At 46.1% G+C, this 10053-nt stretch overlaps 1 protein-coding gene across 1 annotated transcript in view; it reads right to left on the bottom strand.

Moving 5' to 3' along the window:
- Positions 1-180: 180 nt before the first annotated feature.
- CSTPP1 (centriolar satellite-associated tubulin polyglutamylase complex regulator 1) overlaps positions 181-10053 on the bottom strand; it is a 144794-nt gene continuing 134921 nt past the window's right edge. Inside the window, exons 6-9 of the mRNA XM_048483831.1 lie at positions 7850-8045; positions 6562-6671; positions 1719-1782; positions 181-1091 (exon numbers count right to left, since the gene is read on the bottom strand). Of these exons, the coding sequence (XP_048339788.1) occupies positions 911-1091; positions 1719-1782; positions 6562-6671; positions 7850-8045 (551 nt within the window). The 3' untranslated portion in view covers positions 181-910. The remainder of the gene's footprint in view (positions 1092-1718; positions 1783-6561; positions 6672-7849; positions 8046-10053) is intronic.

Raw genomic sequence — 10053 nt, 5'->3', positions numbered from 1 at the left:
GCCCTGGAGTTTTGGTTAGATGTATACAGGCGGTATTTCCTTTTTTTTTTAATTTTCACATTTAGGATTGTAATTCTCCCTGTCCAGATTCAAGTTGGCTTTTGCTGACCTTCCCTTCTCTGGAGAACCAGACCTCTCTCAAGTATCTTTGGTATTTATCCCCCTAGCCCAACATTGAAGAGCAGTGCAGCAGAGTCTTTATTGGGTTCTGTTCAGTCACAACAAATTGCAGTTTATTCATCCATGAATGAGGCTCAAATAATCCTCATGTGCTCATTCCTATCTCTCCCTTCAACTCCCCCACAGGGTGCAATGATGGAAGGTCCCCCACTTCATAGGAAGCCGCTGCCCTAATTGTAATTTATGGCATCTGAATTTGGGGCATCTTAAACTGGGGCTTCTAATACCTGGGATTCTAACACTGCAAACTAAATACATTTCATGCTTGTCTAACCCCAGTAACATAAATGGACTTACAAGAGTATAACTCGGCTTACCAGTGCCCTGTAAATAACAGTTTGCATTTGATTTAAAATGCTGGTTACTGGGAAAGGAAAAAAACTAGTTTGGCAAAGCATCCAAATTTGGGCTAGGGCTATTATTTTGCATGTGACGAGATGGGAAGAAATGGATGAGCCATGAAGCATAGGGGTTAGAGGGTATCTCTGTTCTGTTCATTTGCCTTGCTTGCCATTAGAGGGCAGTATAGCCTTGCAAATGGCGCACTTTTGGTTAGAACAGAGTTGTTAAGCCTTGTTAACAGGAAGATACATGAACGTGCATGCATTGTAGTGTTGATGTGGCAAGAAGGCAACTGAGTACAAAGATGGCCAAGAGGTGCAAGATGTGCCTCTTCTCCTGATTCCCGTGCCTTCAGACTCTGGATGTGAGCTGGTGCTTCTGGCCTCCATTAATTCTCAGACGAATCCGTCTCTTCTGTGGAGCCATCACTTTCAGTGTCCATTTTCCGGCGGTGGTAGAGAGGCCGCCAAGGGAAACTGATCCTAGGTGACTGGCGGGAAGGCAAATTTGCAATATCCCCACTGGAGATGGGAGAACTGGAGATGGAGATCCCTGCGACTTGGGCTGTGCTGAAAAAGAGGACAGAGTTTTGGTGACCAAACTTAATGGCAGAAAGCCCCTCCTATAAATAAGTGGAAACAATTTTCTGACTAAATTCCCCCTCTAACACTATTAAAGGGAAGATAGTCCTTGGCTGTATTAGTTTGGACTTATTGTCTAGCAAAAGCAGTAATCAAAGGGCTTGCTTTGACAACTACATCCCCTTATGCTGTGGAATAAGCAGACTGTGCTCACTGCCACCAACAGACTCTGGCTACCACTGTCCCAGGGACTACGCTTTCAATTCTTTCCCAGCTCCTCATTCTTCAGTGAGGCTTCTCCCAGAAACCTCTGTTCCATGCAAATGAGTAGGGATGAGGGATGCGTATTTGAAATTTCTTCCTTGGACTTCCTTTTTTCTTTTTTTTTGCGGGGGGGGGGGAAGGGAAGGGGTGACCCTTTTGTCCATATCCTACTATAAATATCTCCCCTTTGCTGCTTATACCACCCCTCTGCCACACACACAATAACTTCAAAGAGATATGGTAAACCTCCTCCTGTGTGCTACTGTTTAGGCAGCCCATACAAAGGAAGGCATGGGCTGCCCATGCTGCCCTACTTTAGATCTCTTGCTGTCTGTCACTAATTAAACTTACAGTTTTTCTAGTTCTTGGTCCATAAGTGGGTCTAGCAGAAGTTCTGCTTTATCTGGAAGCGCACCTGCAATGGACAGCACCAACAGAGGAAGAGTTGGATTGATGTTTTGGAAGAAGATCGTCTTATGTAGTAATAATTTGAAGTCTCTGTGCCAGAAGGAATTGATCAGCACAAGTCCAGAGGGGCAGCTATGTTGCAGCAAATAAAACAGGAGTCTAGTGGCACTTCAAAGAGCTTACAGCAGCATTTTGTGCATCAGAAATGAGCTCCAATTTATGAAGACCTATGAGAATAAATTGTTAGGCTTTAAAGTGCCATTGGGTTCCTGATTATTTATCTACACAAGAAAATGTACAAATGAGTGCAGATCTGTGCTCTCCAGCAATTGAGCTCATGCTGGAAATGTGGCAGTCTCTGCAGTGTATTCCTTTGAGAGCCTTGTCAGTGATGCCTGGCCTCATCTTCTGAAAACAAAATTTGCAGATGCTCATTAACCCAAGCTGACTGAGGCCTTTTCCCCTCACAAACTTAAGTCACTATGAGATGTTTCTCCAGGAGTCAAATTCAGCCATCATAGCAAGGGATACGGTCTGCAAATAGTTTTGGCTGGAGGGGCTTCACTGATTGCGTTCAATGTTAGGTATGTACTCTGTGGTACATGTTTTGTAAGGTGAAATTCATAAATTTAATGGCAGCTACAGTGAACGGGATGTATGTGCAATGTAGTGCTCTGTAGAAATCTGCCTGGAAATCCACATCTCACAACAGGGGCTCTCCTTATAGTTCTTTTCCCATGAGGAGCTGGATCAAACAGATGGCCAGCACCATGTTATCTAAGCCAGGGAGCAACAGCTGCTCTGCTCTGACAGCATTTTTTCCTACAACAGGAAAAGGATCCTTAATGAAAAAGATTCTTGTGTCTTTCATCCCAAGCTGTATATTCAGTTGTGTGATTTGGTTTTTCGGCTCAGGTGATCTATGTCAGCTGCAGCCACTGTCACCTGAATGTTGCTTTTGCATTATCAGATTCTTGCACAAAAATGACTTCCTGTACATGTGATACTCAGACATGTAGATAAATCACTGGATGTTCACTAGCACGAAATCCTGTTGGGGCTTCTTTTGCTGCTGAGCACATTAGCAGGAGACATGATGAAGCACAGAAACAGTGAAAGAAAAAGAAACGTGACCTTGCTCCTTATTGCATTCCCTAACTCACAACTGGTTTCTAGTGTCTCTTCACCTCGCCCAGGTTTCAGAGATGTATTTGTGGGGATAAACATATCTGCAACTTTGTACAGGGGAAAGCTGCTTGAGAGAAAAGGATCAAGCACCCTCCTCCCTGCAGCAATCCACCATATACTACGCTCTCTCTCAGAATGGAATTGCAGTGAAATGGGTTGCTGGGATATTATTGTATGTGAACACAATGTTGCAGCCACGTTTATCTTGCAATAACATGTGACAATAGGCCTTGAACAATAGGGACAGATTCCCCAAGCTGAACAACTGGTCTGTTCTGGCAACAGCTGCCCACTAGGAACAGAATCTGTGTATTCCCCCTACCCTAGTAGTGAAGAGAGAGGGGGCTTAAGTTTTGAACTCATGCAGGGGTTGAGAAACACACAGTTCACAGCTCAGGCATTCTACCACCAGACAGCAGCCCAGCCTCTCTCACCATCCCCCCCCCTTCCCAGAAGTCAGGTATTCCAGTGCCCCCAGCATGATGCCATGGAAGCCTGGAACACTGAAAAATGCTTTTATCTGCTGCCAGGCTTCCATGGCCTCAATTAGATGAACTCAACCAAAGACTGGGCTTGTTCCTGAATTTACTGAAAGGTCTCTGGGGTGCTCCAATCTCTTGGGAGAGTTGGTAAACAACACTTAGAGGATTGATGAATCAATATTGACACAGGAGTTAGGCTGGGCGTTGCAATCTGCCTGACAAACTCATCAGCTATGTTCTAATCCCTGGCTCTCTTCTATGCAGGGCTGCCGCTGCTTTTCAAGACCCTTGCATGACTTGGGGGGGGGGGCGTGAGCCCCTGATAGAAATCTCTTTCCTTCTCTGAAGGTCTTGCCCGGGGGGGGGGGGGAGGGGGCTGCCCTTGCTGCAGGCTTCCAGGGAGCCTGTGATCCCCTGCCGACCAAAGCCTATTCAAATCATCCTGTGTGCAAGGAAGATTAAAAGCCGCCAGGATAAGAATCCTGCTTTCCTTGCCAAGATGATAGCACCTGTTAGACTTGCGGCTGCTGCCCCTCCCTGTGAGAGGCTTTGGCAGGAAACCAAGGGACGGGCCTTCCTTAATGGAAGGGGAAACCCATGCACTTTGTACATGGCACAATGGAGACAGTAGGCAGGGCTCTCTCAGCCAGTCTGTTTTCTTTGCACCTTGCTGGAAGTGGATTGTGTGGAGTCAGGAAGAAAGCCTGGCTGGGTGCAATCCAGGCATCATCTTCCCCTGTGAATGCACTGCTCTCTAAGCCTGTTTGCAGAGGGGATTGCAAGCTTGTATTCATGTCCCTTTGATATATAATCCCTATGCTGCTGGGTAAACAGCCCTGCACCAGGAGAGCATTAGCAGCTCAAACAGTCGGCAGGGACTGGGGCACAGCAAGGGAGAGAGGAATGCTGCTCTGCGCTATGCATGGCCTTGTATATAGCAGCAGCAGTCAGCTCAGGCAGGGACTGAGAATATTGCAGAGAATAAGAAGCGACTGGAGGGTAGCCTGTGATGTCTGAAGACCATGTCAGCGCTACATGTTCAAATCCATATCCTGATACAGCACTTTACAGTGATGTGCCACTTGAAGAATAATTCCACACTCTACATTGTATTCAGTGGCGCATAACTGTAGTGGGGCTAGAAACGTATGTTTGTGTGTATGATTGTTTCAGGAAAAATGCACAATAAGAACATGTTTGAGGTCTTCCTGAAACAAGATGGATATCTCCTAGGCCGTTTCTGCACGGGCATTTAATGGCGGCCTGGAGACAGCAAAAACGCTGTCTCCAGGCCGCCATTCGCACAGGGGGCGCAGCTGCATCGCAGCCGCGCTGCCCTCGCACCGCCCGCCCAGCCCAAAGTCGGCGTTTCCCCAGAGCGCTCGGAAGCGCTCTTGTTGGGGAAACGCCGCCCCGAAGCCGCTGCCGAGCGAACGGCAGCGGCTTCGGGACGCCTCCCCCACCCGGCACTTACCTTGTCCCTGGGCCTCCGGCGTGTCGCCGAGGCCTGGGGACACGCCCCCCTGCCCTGCGCCGCTGGAGTGCGGAGTGCGGAAACGGCCCTAGATTCAAGACAGAATTGCTTTCCATGGCATTCTGCTGGATCCTTTTAAAAACTACAAATTAGCATGCACTAACAAGCAAAGCTGGATTGTGTGACCTATGTAAATTAAGTGATATGTTTTCATTTACTTATTTTGCACCACTGATTCTGTTTCTAGTTAGTAGGTCACAGAGAAGTATGACGAAATGACAGTATTCAAAAGCCACACTCCAATGGATATCCTGATTTAGGGTCATTTACCATACACCATATCACCAAGCCTATATTTGCAACTTGGTTTGTTTTTTTTAAGAGGACAAAAAGAAAGCCAGTACTCCTTATCAAATTCTGCATTTGTGCTGTATAATCACGGAATGACAGAACAAATTGAGCTACAATTGTTAGGCCAGCAATGTAACTTGGAAGGCCTGGGCAGGAAAATCTAGAGATTTAAGAGCCATGTCACTCATTTTGCAGCTATCCACTCTGCAGCCAGCCCCTTCTCCCTGATTAGCACTCCTCTTTGCCAAGTTCATGTGCTTTGGGTTTACTCTTCAAATGTCCAAAGTCCACATCTAAAGACACAGGGCAGATTTCTATGCCGCCCATATGCTACTATGAGCAAGTGGAAGATGGACATTTCCCACTTGCCCCTTCCTCCAAAAGCCACTTGTGAGCCTTGAAAAGGCCATCTTGAGGATTGGGCGACTTGCATGGCAGAAAAGGGGCCCTCCAACCTTCAGCACGGCTTTTTTGTCACTGCAGGGAAGTGGGAAATCTAGTCCTGCCAACCTCTGAAAGGAATTCAGGTCATATTATGTGGTGTAATCTTTAGCAATTTAGAAGGAATTAAGGCAACAGCTTCAATCTGCTGGAGAGTTTCTGCAGACAGAAGGATTTCCAACCATGGAGATGCCACTCCCCTCCCACTGCAGCCCAAAACACCTCCCAAAATTCTACTCCTGCCCCCAGGTGCAGAGGGTATTTGGGGCTGTAGCAAAAGCAGAGGCAAGAAAACTGCAGCACATCAGCAGACATCCTTTCACCTGGCCAAACTCCACTGGATCCAAGCCAACTTTTAGCTTTTTTTTTGCTGCAGCATGTCGTAGCTCTTGATAACATCATCTGAAAGGCTTTGATCTGAAGGTACCTTTCTAGTTCACCTTTCTCACTTGAACTCAAGGTGGATTGTAGAGTGAGTCAAAACAATTGATAGGACGGGGTGTTCAATAAACAATGCAATAGGATTGGGGTTATAGAACCAACCAGAATTCTAAAAACAGAACTTAAGAAAAGTGTAAGTATTAACATGACACATTAAATGATGCAAAAACTACATAGTAGGATCCTTGTTTCAGCAAACTGCACAGTAGTATAGACTAATAATCCCTAATAATAGACTAATAATCCCTAATAATTTATCCAAATAACTTTGTGAGTTATTTAGTACTGTGCAATCCTATTGTCTGTGTAGATAAGCCCTCTTGTGGGGCTTTGTGGCCTGGATACAGGCATGTTTCTCAGGGGAACAGCTTCCCTAAATTATGTCAAGCCACAGAATAGGTTTCTTTACCAAGGGCTCTGTTGATCCCATGATGCTTTGTAAGAGCCATTAGGAATCCATAGAAGGTCAATCTCTGCACACTGCTCAGAACATCCTTGACAACAGCAGATGGGGGGCAGCTAGGAAAACAAGAGGAATACAGGAAAAGCGCAGCATGAATACCAGAGTACCATCTTCCTTTTAGACCCATATGGAAGGTCCTGTCTGAATCAGGTCCAGCTTTGTAACCTGCACATGGCTTCCTAAATTATGCGACAGGAACTACACCATGTAGCCTCTCTTTAGCTCATGAGCTGTTCCTTTGGATCCCATTTCCCAGAAGTAGCATTTGGAGGGGGGAGCAATTTGGACTGCAGCATACCAGGTGGCACTCCAGTGCAAATCACTCCTGACTCTAAGCCTCATACTCTTAAGCCTCACCATACTTTACAACTATAGCCTGAAACCATCAAATGCTACCAGAAAGGCTACTCAGTCCCTAGAGACCCAAAAGCAAAATGGCACTGCTTCACTGTTCTGTTATCCAAGTAAAATATCTTAGGTGCCCTGTACTCAGCCAGAACAGAGTGGGAGACTCACAAGCAAGGTGTAACAGTTAAAAAAAGAGAGGCTTTATTGCATAGAAGAAATGAGACCCTAACTCCTCCCAGAGTCTGACTAAAATAAAGTACTTGCTTGACTGGAACAACTTGAAGCTTGAGACTTTGATTCTTTCTTGACTTCTTCCAAGAAAGTCTACTTTGTTTGTGGTTTCTCTTGGTTCCTTCAGTGTCCTTTATCTAGATTCTACTTTCTGTTAACACCTTAACTTTTACACTCCATAGACTTATACACCATAGACGTAAGAGATATTGAAGCCTTCCAACTCCACTGGCACCTTAAACTAAATTAACTAAACAGGGGCACTACTGGGTAATGAAAGGAAGACCGCCTCTAGGGGGATTTCTTAAAGGGACAAGGTCCAACTACAGTTCCCTCCCTTAGAACACTATACAAAAGAACTAAACCCATTGTAACTGAAGGGTCAACTTAATAAGAAAATAATAAGAGCTTCTCTGAGGGCATGACACTCACAGTGATAATAAGGTGTAGAATGACAATGCGGGTCGCCACAGCAGTATACAGCTATTGCTCTTTTGTTTTGTTAAGGAACAATGCAGCTATGTACTTTGTATTTCTCCATCTGAGTTACTCATGTGACCAAGCATTTAGGTAGCCCCTCCTCTACCACTCTTCCAAGGCAGCAGTAGATGAACTACACTTGGATCTGAATAAGCCCACCAATCTCAGGTCTTACCTGTATTTTGACCTGTCACACAAAGACTCAAGGCACTGAAAAAATGCAGCTGCATCCACCCCATCAAGTGGGCTGCAGTCACTTAGTGTCTGGCGTGGACGATGCTGCCCAGAGGATGATGTAGGCACAATGACAGTGTTTGGATTTTTGCCAGTCAGGAGCTCTTGATAGATGGCAGCCACACTTTCAAGGAACTCTGTAAAAATGGTGCAATGGTTTAGAAATTGTTGTTCAACACTAGTCCGTCTATCACAGTGATGGCGAACCTTTTCGAGACCGAGTGCCCAAATTGCAACCCAAAACCCACTTATTTATTGCAAAGTGCCAACATGGCAATTTAACCTGAATACTGAGGTTTTAGTTTAGAAAAAATGGTTGGCTCCGAGGCGTGCGTTACTCGGGAGTAAGCTTGGTGGTAGTTGGTGGCTTTGCTTTGAAGCAACCGTGCAACTCTTCCACCGGGTGAATCACGACCCTAGGAGGGTTTACTCAAAAGCAAGCCCCATTGCCAGCAGCCGAGCTTACTCCCAGGTAAAGGATTGTGCTTTAGTTTTTCACATGAAAGTCAGTGGGATTTAACAGCTTAATAGGGTTACCTGCACTGCTTCCCCAAAACTAGGCCTTAGGTTTAATGCTAATAACCGAGCCCAGCGGCCCAGGCCAGCCTAGATGTGTGGGGGGGGTGGCGATTTCACCCCCACATGATGAACTCTGTTTGCATGTGCCCATGCCACTCGGGAGTAAGCTTGGTGGTAGTCAGTGGTTTGCTTTGAAGCAACCTGCAACTCTTCCAACGGGTGAATCACGACTCCAGGAGGGTTTACTCAGAAGCAAGCCCCATTGCCAGCAACTGAGCGTACTCCCAGGTAAAGGATCGTGCTTTAATTCTTCGCATGAAAATCAGTGGGGCTTAACAGTGCTTAACAGGGTTACCTATACTGCTTCCCCAAAACTAGGTCTTAAGGTTAATGCTAATAATCGACCCCAGGGGCTCAGGTCAGCCTAGATGTATGTGTGTGTGTGTGGGGGGGATGACTCTGTTTGCACGTGCCCACAGAGAGGGCTCTGAGTGCCACCTCTGGCACCTGTGCCATAGGTTCGCCACCACTGGTCTATCAGGCTGAAGGCGGCCTTGGGAACTGATGTCGTGTCTACAATACTTTCAGGAGCATGATTGCAGCACAGCAATTCCCTGATTGCTCACAGTGTATGTATGGCAGGGGTGTCCAACTCTGGTGCCCCAGATGTTCATGGACTATGATTCCCATCAGTCCCTGGCAGATGGACACCCCTGATGTATGGTTTAAGAACATAAGAACAAGCCTGCTGGATCAGACCAGAGTCCACCTAGTCCAGCACTCTGCTACTCGCAGTGGCCCACCAGGTGCCTTTGGGAGCTCACATGCAGGAGGTGAAAGCAATGGCCTTCTGCTGCTGCTGCTCCCAAGCACCTGGTCTGTTAAGGCATTTGCAATCTCAGATCAAGGAGGATCAAGATTGACAGCCACAGATCGACTTCCCCATAAATCTGTCCAAACCCTTTTAAAAGCTATTCAGGTTAGTGGCCATCACCACCTCCTGTGGCAGCATATTCCATTGTTCAGTGTTCCCATGATCTACTGATTAAGTTCTTCAGAAATGCACAGGAAAGCCATGGGAGGATCACAAACAGTGGCCTCTGAGTATCTACTGCACGGGGTTGCCAATTTTTTTGTTAACAAGAGCTGCTTCTGAGTAATGAAACATTTCCCAAGCTACTGGGATTATTATGTCCAGGAACCAGAACACAGACAAGGAACAGCACCAGAAATTAAAGTATCAGCTAAGCAGTGCCAAATAATATCTGAGCAACAACACAATCCTGGAACTAAGAAGAATGGACAGAAATGAAAACTTCCTTTAAAAATATTTTTTTTAAAAAAAATGCCAGACAGTTTTGCAGCTCTGCAGCAATCAACAAGTTACTAGTACCACACAAGCTATCCATTTGATCTAGCAGTTGGGGGCAGGGTGGCCTTGCTCTATGGGTAGCGGATTAACTAGATGGCTCTTGGTCCCTTCCAACATTGATTCTACACAGTAGAGTAAAAGAGAAAGCCACCCAATTTAGTATCTTTGTCCTGAAAGCCTCCACGTTCACAGAAATAAACACCACCCAAGTTATAGGCAGGCTGTTTGAAACTGTTGGAGGAGCCAAGGGAGCT

This window comes from Sphaerodactylus townsendi, linkage group LG02 (assembly GCF_021028975.2).
Source record: "Sphaerodactylus townsendi isolate TG3544 linkage group LG02, MPM_Stown_v2.3, whole genome shotgun sequence".
NCBI lineage: Eukaryota > Metazoa > Chordata > Lepidosauria > Squamata > Sphaerodactylidae > Sphaerodactylus > Sphaerodactylus townsendi.
Note: the sequence above shows the minus strand (reverse complement) of the source record. Positions and strands in the feature narration are given on the sequence as shown.